The sequence below is a fragment of the Protopterus annectens genome, chromosome 4.part0 (genome assembly GCF_019279795.1).
Source record: "Protopterus annectens isolate FY-2018-M chromosome 4.part0, PAN1.0, whole genome shotgun sequence".
Classification (NCBI taxonomy): Eukaryota; Metazoa; Chordata; order Ceratodontiformes; family Protopteridae; genus Protopterus; species Protopterus annectens.
In genome coordinates this window covers 1368807135-1368827611 of record NC_056733.1, presented here as the reverse complement: position 1 = coordinate 1368827611, position 20477 = coordinate 1368807135, and the positions used below count along the sequence as shown (strand labels likewise).

Below are 20477 nucleotides of genomic sequence, written 5' to 3'. Positions count from 1 at the left end.
AATCTGAATAAAAATAGCTATAGAGTGCACTCCAAATGTAATCAGTTATCTAACAGAAAACATGATTAAATTCAAAGGTGCTGCTTCTGAAAGCAAAAATGTTGCCAGTGTTATAGCCCATGGATAAGTATTGGGCTCTCTCCTATTTGGTATCAGTTTTTCAGACCTTCAGGCCAACAAACTCCTGGCCTATGGTTATGTTGATTTGCAATAACTATAAAGCAAGTACTATTATCCAATATTCCACTGACTAAGAACTACACCGTCATGGGTTAGATTAAATTAACAACTTCTGCAAGGATAATGATCTGAAATTAAATGTGAAAAATGTAGTTTAGTTCATTTTGGTAAACAAAACATTTCACATCATACCATATAGGTGACACACCTTTACAGTCAGACACTGCTATAATGTGACCAAAGCATTCTTGCAGATAATCATTTTTGATCATCATATCTCAATAATAGTTCAGAAAGCCTTCTTTCTGACTCCTCTAATTTCCAAAGGTACCTCACTTAGATCCATAAAAATTGTAATTTCCCCTTTACTCATCTCTCATCAGACACCTGACAGAATATAGCACCCCTTTTATCATATATTAGCCTAAACTATCACTCCACCTGACAGATTTCAGAGATACCTGATTAAAAAAAGATTCATGGCCTTAAGACCTTCAGTTATCTAGAAAGATTGTCATCTCTCTCCCTGTACTCAGTCTGTTATATACTCCTCCAAGGTGAGTTATATCTATTCTGTCTATGCATCTAACCATAATATTGTCTTGCCTTCTCTCTCTCTCTCTCTCTCTCTCTCTCTCTCTCTCTCTCGTATTCATATAGATAGATACAGAGATACATATAGATATAGAAATAGAAATAAATGTAGATCTAGATATAGGTATACATATAGGTATAGATATACATTTAAATATCACTATAGATATATGTTTCTTTGAAAAAAAAACTCTAGCACACAATTTTGCCAAATTGTTAAACATTGCATTGTGCATTAAACCATAGTGTTGCTAATATGAATGTTAATTGTCTTCTTTGCATCTAAATGTATGTGCTTCAATGAGAATGCTTTAATGCTAATTACTCATTACTTGAGTTACCCAATGGCATTTATTTTATAATTCATTACTCTGATATCTAGGTTACTCTGAAATCAAAATACTTAAAACACTTGTAATAAAGCAACACAGCGTTAATCACATTAATATGATCTTTAAAAGGAAAACAAATCCTATAATTGTAAAACATATCTTAATGGGAAGCAGTTTCAACTTTTTCCATATGTCTTTGCCAAAAAGAAAATAAAAAAAAGAAAGACAGGGAAAGAATGAGAGAAATACAACAGTAATCAGTACTGTAGGTAGTGCTGGCATTGCATGTGATTTAGGAAAATCTGGTGTAGTGAGAAAATTAGCATGTATTCTGTGCCCCTTTATGCTTTGTGGTACTTTTGTGAACTAACACTGTTATTTGATGCTACTTCACCATTACTACTTCTACCTGTTTATGATTTCCTACCTCATATCTCCAACATTTCCTACCGAGAATCCAGAAGAACACAAAAGAATATACATACTTTTTTTTCACATAAGTCTAACTTAATTTCACTGATGGCAGAGCATTGCAGACTGAGAATGTATACATTTCTTTGTATTTTCACAATAGCCAGACTGATGAGTTTTTAGATTTTTTTTTTAAATAATTCATTCCATTATGAACGGGTACAAAGTGGTGTGTTGCAAGTGTTTTCTCTACATAATTAAATATAATATTAAGGCATCTGAAGTGCTATATATTCACATCTCATAATTCTTGAGAACAAGGCACCACATTGCATAGGTGCCTTACTTATACATGCTATCATGTAACACTTTGGTCTAGCAGGAGAGCGCATACAACCTCTTAACACTTGTTTATGTACTCTGCACCACGTGAGCCTCCAGAGTAAAATGGTAGAAGACTGGATATGTGTGCCTCCATGGCAAAGCAGCAGACTCCAAAGCACATGCATGTGAGTCTGAGGCCTGCAGGTCCACACTATTCTTAGTCTAACAGTTGGGGAAGCAGATTAAGGCTGCGCGCTGGTAACGAGTTACTTCCTGTGATACAGGGCTTGATTCTCTCGAGCTTCATATACCTGCTATGTCATGTTAATCAAGTCACTTTAGACAATACTTTGGGGCAATTGATCATTTGGACTAGGCGCCTTAATAGTTTATTGGACTGTATGCCTAATACCTACCTATGAACCACTCTGTTGTGAGACTGTCATGCTTTGGGGCACAGCTGCATCACCAGGATCCAAAGTTTATTTGTAAATATTCTCAGCATAGATTTCTTAGCCCTTTGTTATAAGATGCTGCACATGATGCATGGTGCTAAGAAGATCTAGTAATACACTAAAGATAGGTATAGTGATAATTGCTTACAAGTGACAGCTTGAATGTTGAGATGAGATTGGCATAACTGACTACTTGTGCTTAGTGATTCTTGCGCTATGTTGTAGGAAAGTAGTCTGTTGTGTCATATATTCTCAGTGCACTGAGCTTTACACACATGTATTGGACTTGTGATATACACTTCAGCTTTTTCCTTTGAATATTGAAGTCCCACCAATATATTGTTGCTTTTTCCATAGTGTGTCTTTGCAGTTTCATTACATGAGTCAAGTTTTTATCGTTTAGTCTCAGAGAATTAGTCGTGTTCCTTATGTGCAAATCATGACATCTTCCCATCCTCCTGCTATGGTCTTAAAGGCAGAGCACAATCAGAGTTTTTTGGCTTCATGACTGGTAACATGTAGTACCTGACTTATACTTCTTAAATGTATAGCAAAATGCTCTTAAGTGAACAAGATTGCAACATGCTGCTTTACTTTTTCAATTTAATTATTTTGTCACAGTGAAGATTTTTATTCTTTTACATGTCATTGTAATCCCTGTCTGTCTTAGCAGTACAGAGCTATTTCACAACTCATTACAGTAAGTTCTTTTAGGCTTTAATGTGATAAGAAAACTTCATATCAACACATAGAATGCATTTGACTTCTTTGACTTCTAATAAACCAGCAAGTTTTATATATGTATTAGCAATATTCAAATTGCATTTCTTCTCATGGATCTATGGACCTGGATTTATATCCTAATGTCAGAATGTTGGGAACTGCAGTTAGAATGGTATATTTTCAGCTTTTGTGTTTGCTGTACTGTAGCAGTAAGTTGAAATGGCTAAATTCTGTCATTAATTGCATGCATGTTTGCTAATACAAAACGAGATTCGGATATTTAAAGGAATCAACAAGATATTTTCTAACATTTTACCCTGTACTTATTAGATAATCCTGCTCAGCTCCTTGATACACTGAAGTACCACATGGGTGAAGAAATCCTTGTTAGTGGTGGGGTGAATCAGTTTGTGAGAATGCCATCTATGCAGGGAGGAAAACTCGAAATCACCTTAGTGAGTAGTGTTTGAATTTCTGTTTTACTACTATTAAATCTCCAATTATCTTAGAATTAATATAACATTCTTATTTATTATAGTATTTATTTTGAGTATATTTAACTAAAAAAATTGTAATGTATTTCTGAAACTATGTTTTGTAGAAAAATAAAGTGATGTTTGTTAACAAAGTCCGTGTCGCCCAAGCTGATATCATGGCAACCAATGGTGTGATACATGCTGTCAACAGTGTAGTTCGACCACTTGGTAAGAACACTCTTATACCTGTAAGCATTTGAATAAGAAAAAAATATGCATTTATTTTCATTTTGTATACATTGTTTCTCTGTTTGATGATCAGCGTTACTTAGAAAACAAGAATTCCTTAAATGACTCAAATGTTTAAGAATAAGGAAAGAAGAGAAAAGAACAGGTGCATTTAATAAAATAATGAAGTTGGTACCAGAATTTATTTCATTTCACAGCTGCATGTTTTAGACTGTCTCAGCATGTCAATAAGGAATATAAAAACAAGAATCTATAATTATGGGAAGCATGCATTGCATATAGCATGTATTGCTCATGGAAAACAGTTATTGCTAATGCAAGTAAATTTAAATTTGTAATGCTTGTTGTTTCTCAGTACTAGTGATATATATATATATATATATATATATATATATATATATAGATATATATAGATATATATTGTTGTTATTATTATTATTTCCTGTGAATTCACAATGTGATCAGCTCCTTATTGTTACCTGGTGCAAGTGTTCCCAGCATTTTAATTACTGTGGATACATATCAAGTAGAAACACAGTTTGTAAAGCTCCTTAAAATTCTAAAGTTACTAACTTGAAAGGGAATGCATATGATGTGGTTATTATTTTTTTTTGGTAATCCCTCCCCATGCCATATACACTTGCTTTAACTTTAACATGACTATTTGGAGCAACAAGCAGGCCTGCATTGTATACTTTTTGCAGGTGAGATAACAAAGATTCCTCCTGTCCCTATTGTATTTGATGAATCTCATCTGGCTGAGCACAAGGAAGCTACTTAGATGGGAAACAAGCACACAGCACTGCTTTAAGTGAAGTCTGAAATCTTCTTTGTTTCTATTGGTTTTCTTTAGTTTACAGGTGTTTCATAACCTAAGGTAAACTGAAAATCTGTGCCAACAAGTTTCAGTGGTTTTGGCTGCCTTCACACATCTGTGAAACATCATGAATTAATTATAACTCATGTCACATTCACAACATTTTGACAAATATTACTTAAACTATTTTAATGTTCTGAACAAGATATCTAATTATGGTAATGATTTAATAACACATTCTTTTTTTGCTTTTATAATATGCTGCCTCAGTTTAGGAAATACCATTGTAAAGCAAACAATAAAAAAGCTTTGTCTTTTGCTTGCTGAAAGTAGTCCTCAGCTTGACAGTTTTTGTTTGATGGCACTTAAAAAGCTGACCTTCAGTGAGTCAACATGATTTATAAACTGAGATCTTCACAGCTTAGTGAAAGCAAATTTAGTGGGTCCACAGTATCAAAATGGGTTTATAAGAATGACTTTAAGTGAACTGATTTTGTCATTTTCCATGGTTGTGTTACAATGGACATAGAGATACTATGTATAAGGAAGGGATGTGGGCAGTGTTAAATGATGATGTAATGCTTAAAAAAAAAGATAAATTCTTCACATTGAATGGAACTATGTTATTTTTTTCTGAAGAAGTCTATAAGTGCTGAATGTAGAAATTAAACATTTTTATGCTATCCTTGTTGCTATTGTGACGTTGTGCAAACCTTGGAGTAGTTTTATTTTTACAGTGTTTTTATCCACTTATTCATGTTAGGATTGTTCTGGTTTTATTTTCTGAGCTGAAAGTAGTTATGTTTTGTGAATCAGCATTTTTGCAACTAAACTATATTATCACAAACATTTCTGAGCTGCAGAGAATGACTTGGAATGGAAGAAAAAAGTTGCAAATTTCTTCATTTAATCTTAATTTACAAAAGGCTACTCTTGTTAATTATGAACACATTAGTCTTGAGCAAGAGCTAGTACAAACTGCAATAGACAAATGTATATATTGTTTATATGCAACCCATAATCAGATCATAAATAACCATAGCGTAGTGATTTGGCGTGGTTATAGAAATCGTAAGATACTTTTGTCTTCTTGAATCAGAAGTGCAATTAAAACATTGTAGAATTCTTACATTAATTTTGCTGTACTACACACCACACTGCATGAAAAAAATCATAAAATGCTTCATTTGCATGTCTTGACCCAGATATTCACAATAAAATTGTGATATACAACATTTCAACATGTCTTGGTGCCACTATGGACCCTCAAATGTCAAGGATCACTTTCCTTTTTAGTTGTGTGCAACTGTTTTAGATTTATTTTTATTTATTTTTTTATTTTATTTTACATTTGTTAACCGGGAGAGTCCGACTGGATACATGTCCATTTTCAGCGGAGGCCCGGGGAGAAAAGCTCCAAGTACATAACAGACATATGAACATTGTTAATGCAAAAAAAGGAAGATAAGTTGAGTTCTAAATACAATATAAAGATACATCACATCTTGGGAAAAAAAAACAACAGCAGCATATAAAAAAAAACATAGGTCAGTTACAAAGGCGAGGTGCCTTGTTAAAAAGCGGTTAAGGATAGTGAGGTAAGTGAAGGGTAAATGATAGTGGTTAATCAGGTTTGGAACAGGGACATTGCCAGAGAGTATTGAGATGGGGTTTAAGCTTTTTTTTGAATTGTAGGAGTGAGGGTTCTGAGGTGAGCATGGTCGGTAGGGAGTTCCACATTTTACCTACAAAGTTTGAGAATAGAGAATCCCCAGCAGAATTATTGGCTTTGGTAGTTTGAGCTAAGATCTTATTGGAGGAGCGTAAAGATTGCAGGTTAATATAGGGGTGAATGATGTTTTTCAGAGCTGGTGTTTTCTCTGGGTGATACAGTATCTGGTGAGCCGTTTTGAGTTGGTTGAAATGGAGTTGGCTGGAAAACTCTAACCACCCTAGTTGCTTCAAGTTAGTGCAGTGGTGCGTTCTAAAGGTGGAATTTGTGGCAAATCTAGCTATGTGATTGTAACAAGAAGCAAGTTTGTTAAGGGTTGTCTTGTTTAGGTTTGTAAAGAGGGGAGGCATAGAAAAGAGTTGATAGTAGGTGTGTGCTGGCAATTGTAATTTTAGCGTGAGGAGTGAGAAAGTGTTTTACTTTATAGAGAGCCAAGCTTTTTATTGACGGTTTTGATGGTAAGATTGAAATGGGTGTCAAATTTAAGGGAGTTATCAATGGTAACACCTAATAGCTTTGTGTGAGCTTCTGGTGATATAGTGATTCCATTGGAGGATGTAATAGAGAAGGTGGGGAAGAGTCTTGTTAGTGGGTGAGAAAGTAAGTAGTTTTGTTTTGTTGGGGTTGACAACTAGTTGTCGACTTGAGAACCATTTTTCTATTAGGTTGAAGGTGTCTTGGGTTGAAGCAGTGAGGTCTGCCAGGTTGGAGGCAGTGCTGATGATAGTCCAATCATCTGCATATTGAATGCATGTGGCATGGGGGGTGATTGTGGGCAGGTCATTAACAAAGATGGTGAAGAGAAGAGGGCCAAGAATAGATCCTTGGGGAACTCCAAGTGTAACAGGTAGGCATGTAGATAATTTGTCCTGCCATAGAACAGCCTGTTGCCTATTGGACAGGTAGGATTGGAACCATTTCAGCGTGGAATTGCTGAGTGATAGTTTTTTTAATGTATGGAGGAGTTGAATGTGGTTCACCATATCAAAGGCCTTGGAGAGGTCTAAGAAAAGAGCAGATGATAGTTTATTATTGTTTCTGAAGTTATTGATGGTATTAGAAAAGGTTAGTAGGACTGATGTGGTACTGTGATTTGGCCTGAAGCCATGTTGGGAGTTAGCTAGAATTTTATTTTTGGTGAGGTGTTCCATCAGTTGTTTGTGGACACACTTTTCCATAATTTTGGCCAGGGGTGAGAGTATAGCTATAGGTCTGTAGTTGGTTAGCTCTAGTGAGCTACCACCTTTATGGAGAGGAATAATGTGGGACATTTTCCATATGGAGGGGATGAAGGCTTCTGACAAGGTACGGTTTATGATTATGGAGACGGGATAGGAAATGGCCTCCGCTGCTTTTTGCAGAAACTCAGCTGGGAGAAGGTCAGCTGCTAGCTTAGTGGGTTTTAGTTTTTTAAGAAGAGATGTTATAAAGGATATGGGTACTGGATCGAAGGTAAATAGATGATCTGATGTAGTTGTAGTATTCTGCTGGCATGGGTAGTGGAGTGGGATGGTTGTTTGTTTGAATTGTGTGGCCAGGGATTGTATAGTTTCTGTGAAGAAACTATTGAATGTGTTAGCAATGTTTACAGGGCACTGTTGTTTGCAAGTTGTTGGAGTGGGGTGGTTGCCTGGCCTGGGTGCAGGAGCTTGTTTAAGCCTGCCCAGAATTTTTGTGGATTATTAAGGTGTTTGTGTTGGAGGTGGAGGAAGAAGTTTTTTTTATCATTTAAGATCATTCTTTTAGTTTCATTTCTAAGTTGCGGAAGGTTTGGTGGGAGTGTGGGTCTTTAGAGGTACGCCATGTGACCCACATCTTGTTTCTAGATAGGATTTTGGATTTTGTTTCCTTAGAGAGCCATGGTGCGGTTTTGGTTTTAGTTCTAATGGACCGTATTGGAGCATGGGAATCTAGAATCTTGAGGAAGGTGGTGTTGAAGTAGATAACTGCCTCTTCAAGAGGAAGAGACTTGAGTATTGTCCAGTTGTGGGCTTTAAGTTCAGTTTGAAAAATGGAGGCGTTGAATTTATTATTGTTCCTGATTTTTTTATGGTTGTAAGAAGGGGGTGATTTTCTTGAATTTGATAACATAGGTGAGTAAGTGATCACTCATGTCCTCTGGGTGAGTACCTGCTGAGTACTGGTCAGGATCTTTATTAGTAAGGATCCAGTCCAGGATGCTGTCTTTGTTTTGGGGTTTACCTAGTCTGGTAGGAGTGGATATGAGCTGAGAAAAGCCATGTAGATTTATGCTGCTAGATGGGGAGCTAGATGAGAAGGAATTCCATTCGATGTTGAAGTCACCTAACACTATGGATTCCTGGGGGTGAGCTTGAGTTAACCAGTGGAGAAAGTCCTCTAAGGCTTTGTTATTATTGTTGCCTGGGGGGATGTAAATACATGCTATATTTATGCTTTTATGTTTGTTTGGTTGAAGTTTTACAAGTAGAATTTCGGCATTGTTTGTTAGGAGGGGTTGTGGAGAGGCAAGGGAGATTTGTAATGTATTTTTGTATAGTATGGCTACACCGCCACCTTTACGAGTTATTCGGTCTGCTCTTAGTATATCATACCCTGGTTGGATTATCTGTGTGTCTTTCGTACTTGGTTTAAGCCAGGTTTCTGTGAGACATAGTAGGTCTGGGGAACAAGTAGCTAAAAGGGCATGTAGGTTGTGAATCTTATTGTTTACACTTCTGATGTTTAGATGACAGGTCAGAAGAGAGTTAAAGGGTCTAGAGTTTAGATTGAGAAGTGGAGGGGAGGATAGGGTGGAATTACAATTGAGTGGAGGGGAAGGGCCAGGGTTGGGGTGGATATCACCATCTGTGGCTAGTCTGTGATTCAGAGTGGTAATGAATTTGAGGGCTTTGAGTAGAAAGGGCCTGGAGTGTTTCTAATGATTTTTGTCGAATTTATCCCATCTATAATCTTCTACCTGTCCAGTTGTCCAGTCTCTTCCACGTCTACATATGCAGGTCTGTAGTCAGGTATATTCAGTGTACTCCAAAGAGATTTTTTTTCTGAGTATCTCTTGGAAACTGTATTATTCAAAGAGCACAGAATGCATAGAACTATTCAAACTAATGTTTACGTATAAGAACACATGCTTATGCAATAGAAGGCACATCTCAAAATAACTATTTAATGGTTATAAGTGTAAAGCAGTGCATAAGGCTAGCATTGTGAAGGTTGTGTACATTTTTAAATGATAGGTTGGAGGCAGGTGCAAAAGCTTTAGGTTTCCATTCAAAATGTACACTTCTGGCTATATACATTTGAAGTAGGATGCAAAATGCAGATTTGGTGCATTCATGACTCAACTTATTTGCTATAGAATTATGGAGAAAGCCAAAAGTACTGAGGTGACAATGCCCAAAATAAGGGACAAGTTTTAATTATTACTGTAATTCACTTAAAAGATGAACAGAACAGCAGGTTTTGCATCAACTATAATTCTAAATGAGTTACAAGAAAATCTTTAGGGACTGGGCAAAAGTATGAAGAGCGTTCAGAGCTGTTCAGCAAACTCTATGACAGTTGAGGAGTATGAGCACACTGTAAATGTGATAGTGATGGGACCTCACTTTTTTATCTGCTGCTATGCACAGCATAGCAAATAATGATCATGATGGTACAGTACCACTCATTTGTGGGCCTAACAAAATACGATTTTGAGGGCAGTAGGTTCTGGTTTTAATTTAATGGTGGCAGGGGCATTAATAGGAGAAAGTGGAGGTTTTCACCTTTGATGGAAGACATGAGAGATGGAAGGTTACATCTCTGATGACACAGCACTGGTGAACACATAAGATAAATGAATATCGAGTACAGTGTTCTTTTTGTGAAATAACTGATAATGGTGCATGACATAAAGAGGTGGGAGCTCATAATGGGATATTTTCCTTAAGTAATACAATTGCTGGCAAGAAGAGGGAGTGAGATGTTGTTGTTTTTTATCTAAACTGCTCTCTCAAATACTGCTCTCTTTGTATGAGTATGGTGGCAGAATGGATGGATATGCCTTTAATATGTGTTGAATATTGCTAAACTGATAAACCATATGACTTTGCTGAGATGCATACAGTTGCCATACATTATGGAAACGGAATATTTTCAATATATGCACTGGCAGTTGAAACTAAATTGTTTTCTTTCTTTGAAGATAGGGCACTCCAGTTATTTATGTTCAGGTCTGCCTGTTTACCTGCCTGTTTAAAGCAGGATCCATAATGCCAAAAATGTATTTTCCAAGAACTCTACTGTAGAGCATTTCTGTGTTTGAAGTGAAAATGTTAGAAGCTCAGAATTTCTATATGCTGAAGAAGCTGAACACACTTCTGAAGTGAATAGAACCAACACCTTTAGCAGCATGCCAAAGTCAAACTCAGAAAATGGACATTTTCTGCAGACAAGTACATAATGAATGATGCATATAAGCTCTACTATATGTAAACTATCATAATTGAATAGACACACATTATTACAACCAGGTAAAGCAATAGTATAGTGATATGAGTATGAGTTAAGACAGACACTTATTATGTTTCTTAAGAGCTGAAACATAATTAAAATTTAAAGTCAGCTTAATCAAACTTGATTAAACTATTTAGAAAAAAAATGAAAAAGCTCAGGATTGCTTATACATTAAACAAGTGTAATATAATGCTTCTACAACCTCTTTTTTCTCATTTGTGCACATGGAATTTCAGGGTGTCACTTCGACAGCAACAATCATGTAAAGTGCTGTTAAATTATTTAAATGGAAAATAATATATTTACACAGGATTCAAGATGCCCCTAAGGCAAAACAGCATGCCCAACACACTAGTCAAAGGTGACAGGATAGTGAGGCACACTGATGTCTCACTCACTAGGTTGAATAAGGAGAAAGTAACAGTCATCTGCCTGTCAGGTGTCAGGATCCACCACATAATGCACACACTCAGGTCCTTCAACAACAGGTACAAATATGACTCAGTCATTGTACATGTGGGTGTAAATGACCTGAGACATACATCCCTGGACTACATGAAAAGAGACATGGAGGAGCTCTTGGATTATATAGCTCAGGCTGGTATGACCATAGCCCTGAGCAGCATCCTATCATCAACCAGAATGATATCACAGTACAAGCAGAAAATTATTAATTTCAACAATTGACTAAGTTTCTGGTGTCATTCTAAGGGGATCCAGTATCTGTCTGCTTGGATGACATGACTGACAGACCTCGATTCTTTGCCAGAGATGACCTCCATCTGTCACCCCTGGGCTTCTGGATACTGGCCAAGGCTCTTTCCAACCCTATAGTGCCTTTTTTAGGCGGTGTTCCAAAGACTAAATTACCACCATAACAGCTACAAACAAATGCAATCTGAGGGTCATGCTGCTCAATGCTAGAAGTCTAAATCTCAAAATGCACTCACTCGAAGCACTCCTTAAAATGGAGAACATCGACATTTGCGCTGTAACAGAGACCTGGTTCAAGGCTACAGAAAGCACCCCTACACTACCAGGCTATAACTCGTTCCATACCTTTCTGCCCCAGAACTTGGACCAAAGCTCAAAAGATGGTGGTGTTTCCATATTCAGAAAAGGATGCACACACCTCCAGACTGGTAGCCAACATAACGCATCAGAGATACTTCAGGTGCAGCTAACATTGGGTAAGACAGAAATTCAGGTCATAGCCTACTATAGGTCCCCAATTATGTCCCAAGACTCACACTCCATGTTCCTAAGCACCCTGGAGAATATTAGGTCCAAACTAACACTGTCATACTAGGCAACTTAAACTACCCCTCCATTAACTGGGAAAACTACTCATGTACCAATACACTTGCCCAATGTTTTCTGGAGTTCATTAATTCCAGTTCCCTGGACCAGCTCGTTCTTACCTCCACTAGAGGTAGCAACATCTTTGACCTGGTCATTGCTAACATGGATGACCATTGCTCTACACCAATAGTCAGCTCCTTCCTGGTTAGATCTGACCACAAACTAATCACCTTGGAAATCCACATCCCTCCCACCCCCCACACACAAAGGTAACCACCATGAAAAACTTCTCCAAAGCTAATGTTGGGCTCCTAAAAACAGAGGTGGCTAACTTCACAGCACCCATGCAAATGGAGAATAGTTGAATGACTGCTGAATCATATACCAATGCACTGTACGAACACATACACAATGCATGGATCTCGCCATACCCAATAGAACCAAGATTATTTCCTCCTAAAAAAGGAAGCCAATCTGGTTGTCCCCTGCCATAACCAAACTCTACAACAGAAGGAGGAAACTGATGCGGAATAAGGTGAAGTCCCAATACTGGAAAAGATCCCTTATCAGCCTCAACAAAAAGTTGAGATCTCTCATCAAATCCTCTAAAGCTAGCAATGAAAACAGAATTGCAGCAGATAGTAAAGACATCCACAAGGCCTTCTATAGTAATGTAAAGAATCTCCACGGCAATACCCAGATTTGCTCTGAGCTACTGCACAAGGGGACCTCTATTACCAAGCCAACAGATATCGCCAATATACTGGCCAACAGATTCAGTGGCAACTTTAGCCCCCCAAAGGACCAATCACAATACCAGTAGATTGCCAGGCACCCAATATTATTGCTCAACAGGTTAAAGCAGCACTGTCCAAGGCCAAAAATACAGCTTCTATGGGACCTGTCAATATCCTTGGCTGTGTTCTACATGAACTACAGACTGAATTAGAACCTCACCTGTATGCCCTGTTCAGTCACAGCCTCACCTCAGGCTTTGTCCCTACTGAATGGCCACAAAGGAGGAGTGACTACAGACTCCAGGAACTATCGTCCCATTAGCCTGATGAGTCTGATATACAAAGCTATGGAATGCATCATCATGGACCTAATAAAAAAGGATATAGGGAATCTCCAAACTCTGGATCCCACACAGTTTGGTTTTGTGAAGGGTAGATCATGCCTGCTCAACATGGTTGACTTCTCTGTGTCAGTCACCAGAGCTGTGGATGAAGGCAAGGTGGTTCATACAGCCTACCTTAATCTGGCCAAGGCCTTTGATACTATTCCCCACTCAAGAATCATAGAAAAACACAGTAAGCTAGGCATCAATCCCTATATCACTAGGTGGGTTGCAAACTGGCTCAGAGATAGACCCCACTGTGTGAATGTAGCTGACTCCAAGTCAGACTGCTGACTAGTCACAAGTGGAGTCCCACAGGGTTCAGTCCTGGGTCCTCTCCTGTTTGGTATCTACTTCTCTGAAGTCCAGGCCAATACGAAGGGACTCTGGCTGACAAAGTTCTCAGACAGTTGCAAGTTGGGAGCTATTATTAACTCCCCAAGTAATGTGGATATCCTACAGAATGGGTTCACTGTGACAGACAACTGGTGTTAGAACCATGGCCTTAAGCTCAATGCCAAAAAATGTGTCATCATCCCCTTTGGGAAAAACCATGAATTACCACATTGATGGTAGCCCATTGAACACAGACAGCATTATAAGAGATCTGGGAACACAGGGTGACAGCAACCTCTCTTTTGATCACCACATTGCCACTGTGGTCAGAAAGTCCTTCATTGTGGCACATCTCATTACTAAGGGTTTTGCATCCAGGAAGAAAGAGATCATTGTCTCCCTCTACTCTTCCCTCATTAGCCAGTCATCGAGTACAATGCCCCATTTGGCATGTACCTCACTAGACACCAGCAACAGTTGGAGAGGCCGCAAAAGTACCTCACAAAGTGGATCCTAGGCCTTATAGACTTGTCCTATATGGACAGACTCAAAAAACTCCAACTATTCTATGCCTCATATCGCCTGCTTAGAGGCGATCTCTGCTTGACTTATAAAGCCATTTCTGACCCAGCTCTGTTAGAAATGCTACATCTAAAGAAATCCAAATCCCTCCACACCACATGCTCCAGAGACCTTAAACTCATTACTACAATCAACAGAACATACTGGAGGGACAGGCTCATAACCCAGACACTGCCCATGCTATGGAATAGACTTCCCATACATGTCAAGCAGAGCACCTCGCTGACCCTCTTAAAGAGAAATCTTGATGAGTGGATAGGAAATATAAAATTCACCACAGGGATAACTCCAGTGGCTCTACTTGATAGAGGCACTGGGAACTAAGGTCAGGTAGCACAATGCCAGGGTAATCTTATGGCTAGGCTTGTAAAGGCCCCAGGGCCATTAGCCTAGTACACACCTTTGAACCTATGAACCTATGCACACACGATATGTTAAAATTAAAAATTTCACTGCTTGTGCTTATAATATCATATATAAAGATACTCAGTATATCCAAAGGGATTCTTGTTTTGTGTCAAAAATTATACAACTTAAATTGGATCAAAGATAAATCATTGTAAATCTCTTTACAGTTTAGGACAAGAGCAATAAATCTTTTAAGGACACTTCATGAGTCTGAATTTCCACCACACTCAGCAGATATTAAAATATTTGCTGAAATTAAAACTGTTGGTGATACTCCTTCATGTGGTATTCCATGTGTATTCTGTATTATTGCCTATGCATTTTGTAAGCAGACTATAGCAGGAATTAATAGGATTAAAAGTAAGTACTGGGCTAACTGTCCTTATCAGCAATTTTAAGCCTAGCCAATTTCCATTTCAAAGGTGAGAATCAAACCCTGTACTTTGTGTCTAAGAGGTAAACACCTTAACCATTATATCAATTCACTCCCCGAAAGATACAGCTATTCACTGTAATGGAATTGAACCCACTTTACTAATGAGGAAGACAAATAAGTTCATAAGTAAACACCTGTCTGTCATTCTGCAGACTGTTACAAGCCTAGCCAATTACCAGAGGTCAGAATCAAACCATGTACCCTGCATCTCTGAGGTAAAGAACTTTACTAGCATCAGATGTGTATATACAGCTTCACGAAAACAAGACACAGAAATCCAACACCTCCTGTAAAAATCCTATTTTAAAAAAGCATTTGATAGTACCTTAACCAGTACACCAGTTCCACTCCCATGATTCAATAATACCCATTATTTCCTCATTACTTAGAAGTGCATATTATTATTATCCTTCCTTTCTATTTACCTTTTCTATGTCTCTAGATATCTGAATGCTTGAGTTAAAATGATTTAAGATTCCTGGTAAACAATTGCAAAGTTCACACTTGGAAAAATATAAAAGTAAAGTCTATACCAGCAAGCATTATATTTTGCCATCACTGCAATAAAAGGAATTTGGATAAACTTTGAGTCCACTGTATATGGGGAGGGGTGGCTAAATCTTCCTTGCCCACTCTATTCTACATGAAGTAGTTCTGCATCCATATAACCTTGCAATAAGTTAAAGAGGAATTCATTACTCTGAAGATCTGTGACAGCAGCTGTATGCAACTGTATTGGGTTTAACTAAATTCAGTCAAACATTCAAATCTTGATGTTATAGGACTTAATGCAATACCAGACTCCCATATACCCAACATCTGCAATAGAAACCATGTCTCAAAATAAGTATTCAATGGTTATAACTGTAAAGCAGTGTATAAGGTTAGCATTGTGAAGATTGTGTATATGTTTTGCTCCACAACTTAAATGTTGAAAGTAGAAGAGGTATTTTATCAGCTGACAGTGACCACACAGAGTACCATATTGGCTAGCTACAGCTCTGATTTTTTAATTCTTGTTTCTGTGGTCCAGATACAATGACATTTACCTGCATGTCATACATAGAGGTTAGTTGTCTTTCTTCACCAGATTTACCTATCACTGCTGTTAATTTAATTATAGTTATAAGACCTGTATAAACTTGATCCAAAAAGATTATTGCAAGTTCTTTGAGAAGTTTAGAAATATTGGGGTGAGCACATTTTGAATCATAGCAGATTATTTATTTGATCTCATCTGTGGCATATGCATTTCAAACAGCAACAGAAATCTATTAGAATTTGATATAATTAATGAATAGTCACTGTGTTAGCATGTTAGAGTAATTCAGGATGTAGGGTTAGGTACACAAACTGGTAAAATAGCAAATGTTCATGCTAGGCATAGCTTAAGTAATTCAGATCATAATAAAATCACATTCAGTGCAATTTACCTATTCAACAATTGTTACAGTTTTAAAGATGAAAAATGCAAGAGGTATTACGCTGGCAACTATGGAAAAATTCATCAGGGGCTCCTGGACTGGATTAGAATTACATCATCAGTACTAAATGTACAGATAAAAATGTGGAGTCCTTATAAAAAAAAAATGTATTATGTATGTGATGAATAATTAGCAGTAAAAAAGAGAGATGGTCCGTAAGAAAAATAATACAATACCTTGGTAGAATAGTATTACAGAACTTAGTTAAAATTAAAAAAAAAAAAAAAAGTTTGGTGCTAGTTAAACATCAACCAGAGCACTTATTAAAAATACTTAAAAAAATATATACAAATAGTATTGGAGCTTATAGCATGCCATACGATTATAGCATCATAGGAACTTACTAGGCTAATAGACCTAAGGCCCTTACAAGTCTAGCCAAGTTCTACCCTTATTTCCACAATTAGCACCTATTGTCCCTGTCCAAGAGGGATACAGGTGGAACCCTGGGGGTGAATTTACAGTTACCCAGCCAATCATCCAGATTGCGTTTGAAGAGGGCCAATGCCAATACCAGACTGCCTTCTGAAGAGCAGTAAACATGCACCGGTGAGTACACTCCTAGAACTATTTCACCTGAACTCATCTACTGACTTTGTCCCCAAGGTGTGGTGCACAGCAGTGATGACACCTATACACAGTGGTGACCCAACCATGGAATCTGGGTATTGCAGACCCATCAGCCTGATGTGCCTCATCTTCATGGTCATGGAATAGGTTATAACAGATTATTTATAAGACCTGACCCCAGCAGTCTGACTTTCTTAACAGTAGATCTTTACTAATTAAACTAATTATTTTTTTGGTATGGTAATAGAAGTCAGGAACAGTGGCCAGTCTTTCTATAAAGCATACCTTGACCTCACTAAAATATTTGATATTACACCACATTCCAACATTATTGACAAGCTAAATGTGTTTCAAATCAATCCCTAAGTGGTTAGGCGGCTAGCTAATTGGCTGAGGGACAGAACACACACTGTGATGGTGGCAGGTACAGCCGCAGAGAGCATGAAAAGCAGGATGTCTTGTTCACCAAGTTTGATAATGATTGTAGACATTGTGTTATACTTGAATCTCCTTCTGATATGCAGAAGCCACGAAGTTAACGTACAGATGCTAATAGCTGCTGTGCTGACAACTGGTAAAACATATATTCTACAAATGCAATATTGTTGCATTTAACAAACAAACACTGCATCGAGATTTGTAGTATAAAAAGCACTCCACTACAAAGTGATGATGTTGTGACAGACCTGGGAATACGGATAGACAATGGTCAGGGAATTTATCTATCTGGCTCAGTTGACCACAAAGGGTATTTGCTTTAGGTACAAAGAAGTCCTGACCCCTCTGTGTTATGCAGTGATCAGACCCATCATATAATACAATGCCATCTTTGGGATGTATCTTACTAAACATATCAAGCAGTTAGACAGACTTTCAAAGGTTCATGATAAAAAAAAAATAAAAAATCATGGAACCAAAGTTGCCAATCAGTCAAGAATATCTGGAGGCCATGACTTTGTGTCCTACAAGTTCCTTATGGGCAATCTGTGCCTTACCTTCAAGAACATTAGGGATCTGGCAATCTAAGATCTCTTATTCCTCCATATATCAAATAGTACTGTAAAGACTATAACCAGAAGTCTGAATCCGATTCAGCAAATAAGCGAATTATGATGGAGAGACAGATTCATTATGCAGTGACAACCCATTGTCTACAACAAACTTCTTCAGATTAAGCAATATGATGCACTATCTTGTTTAAGAAGAAATTAAACAACTTGATTGGGTATTCATAAATTCAATACATGTATAACTGGCCTATCACGCCTTGAAAAAGGAGGTAAGGTCTATGTATGGGTACTGGTAAAGTGTAAATGACCATAAGGTTTAGTTTTCTTGTACATTCTATGATGCCATGACTCTGTAATTCTGTAAATAAGGCACAACAAAAATATGGATGATTAGGTCTACATCAGTAGTAAGAAGCAGCAAAAGAAAATCTAAATGCAGTCTATCTAGTTTTGCAATGACAACAAGAAATAAGTCTATAGTTCTATTAAGGACTAACAGGGCAAGGAGGGACTCATCTTTGTTGTAAGTACGGAGGAGGAAGACAAGATACTTTGCACATCTGAGGATGTTGTTAAGGAATTGGCTAAACAAAAAATGTTGAATATTCGTATACTGAGGTACTGTTGAGTCTGGAAGAAATCATTCCCCTTGATAGCCCATGCCCAGTAATCTAGCCAAGCTAGAGCCTTCATTGTTAGATACCTTATTCATCCTGCAGCAGAGGACCATGGGATACACGTGACAGCAAAAGGAAACACAAATGCAGTCTATCCAGTTTTGTCAGTGACAACAAAAACTCATTCTATAGGCATATTATGGATCAGCAAGACAAGAAGGGACTTATTATTATTATTATTTTTGTTGTTGTTGTTAAAAACCTTTATTGAATTATCACGTGTCAAATAGGCAATTTACATTTATGCAAAAGTAATCAGTCTATTAACATTAACAAACATTATACTTCACATATATTGCTATATATCATATAGCCTAACCAGCATTACATAAATTATTGAAATCCTACCCCCTTTTTAAATATGAAGCGTCTTTATTAAACCATTAGTTATGACATAAGCAATCATACACTTACATAAATGAAAACAAACCACACTGACACAACCCTAGTTGCATTCTTCTACTGCTCTACTGTTACTATATAAAAGCAGTTGCTTAAAAGCAATCTTTCGAAATTCATGCATATTATTGAAGTAATCCCTAATTTTCTGGTTAGTACTCTGCAGTTGACCCTCTTTCTTTTTCTGAGATTCCCCCTATTCTGCAATACTTTAACATTTGCCTATCCCTCTAAATAAGTCTTGTTACTTCTTAACCATAGCCCTCTGTCTTTTATTCCCACTGTTTCTAAACTCCACATTAATTTTATCCCACTCACTAGCTATATTTTCAGAAGACATTTCTATCCTTTCTAATAGCTCCTGAATAATCTCCATTACCCATTCCTTAAATTCCTCTCTTTGGAACAGATAAGTGAGAAAGCTCCAGCGTCTCATTATTGTTATATGAAAGGAAGACAAGATACTGTGTAGTTCTGAGCATGTTGTTACGGAATTTGCTAAGAAAAATGATGAATACTCCTATATTGAGGGACGGTTGACTTGGGAAGAAATCATTAACTCTGATAGTCCATGACCAGTAATTTATGAAGACTGTGTTGGAGGATCCCTTAACACGATCAAGATAGGATCTGTCCCAGGTTCTGATGATGATGATGATGATATGAATGGATATTTTATATCATGGCTGATTAAAGTGTAAAAAGGTTATCCAAACAAGTCATCCAATAAAAACTGCTAAAAAAACTCAGCTAAGCTAGAGCCTTCACTATGTAATACCTTAACCTTCCTGTAGTAGAGGTCCATGGGATATATGTAAATTACCTCTTAAGGGCATGCCAGTGTTTCCAAAACATGGCTTCTGAATGAGCATCACTTTTTATTTTTGAAATCTTTATGGGTGGATTCAGGCTAATGAAGCCAAACCTCACTAGCTGTAGACATGCCATTTTCAGACTTTTTTTATCTTCAATGTGTAATACCTTAAATATCCTGTAGCGCCCATGATGTTTTATTTTTTAAGTCTTTACGAGTACAAAAGGACATTTAAGGTGCTCATGTGTAATAGCTTAAACATGTCATGCTCATGACTTTTTGTTTTTTAAGTCTTAATGGGTATTATAGGCAGTTCAAGGTACCGTATAGACTGAAAAAATAAAAACTCATGGTAATTCAGAAGCCATGTAGCTAAAACACTGTTATATTCCCGGGGGGGGGGGGGGCATTTGCATATATCCCAATTAACTGAATGACTTTGAAATGTTGTCTGTTAAATATTCTGTTCTTTGACATTTTCCCATTGACTAAATGCCTTTGAAATGCTGTTTGCTAAGTATTCCGTTCTTTGACATTTGAAGATTTTAGATGAATGAACTATCAAATACT

The 20477-nt window shown here is 37.3% G+C and overlaps 1 protein-coding gene across 1 annotated transcript in view; it reads left to right on the top strand.

The window, feature by feature from the left end:
- Nucleotides 1-20477, top strand: part of TGFBI (transforming growth factor beta induced) — a 270562-nt gene that overhangs the window by 212036 nt on the left and 38049 nt on the right. The window contains exons 13-14 of the mRNA XM_044069218.1: nt 3350-3474; nt 3621-3723. Of these exons, the coding sequence (XP_043925153.1) occupies nt 3350-3474; nt 3621-3723 (228 nt within the window). The remainder of the gene's footprint in view (nt 1-3349; nt 3475-3620; nt 3724-20477) is intronic.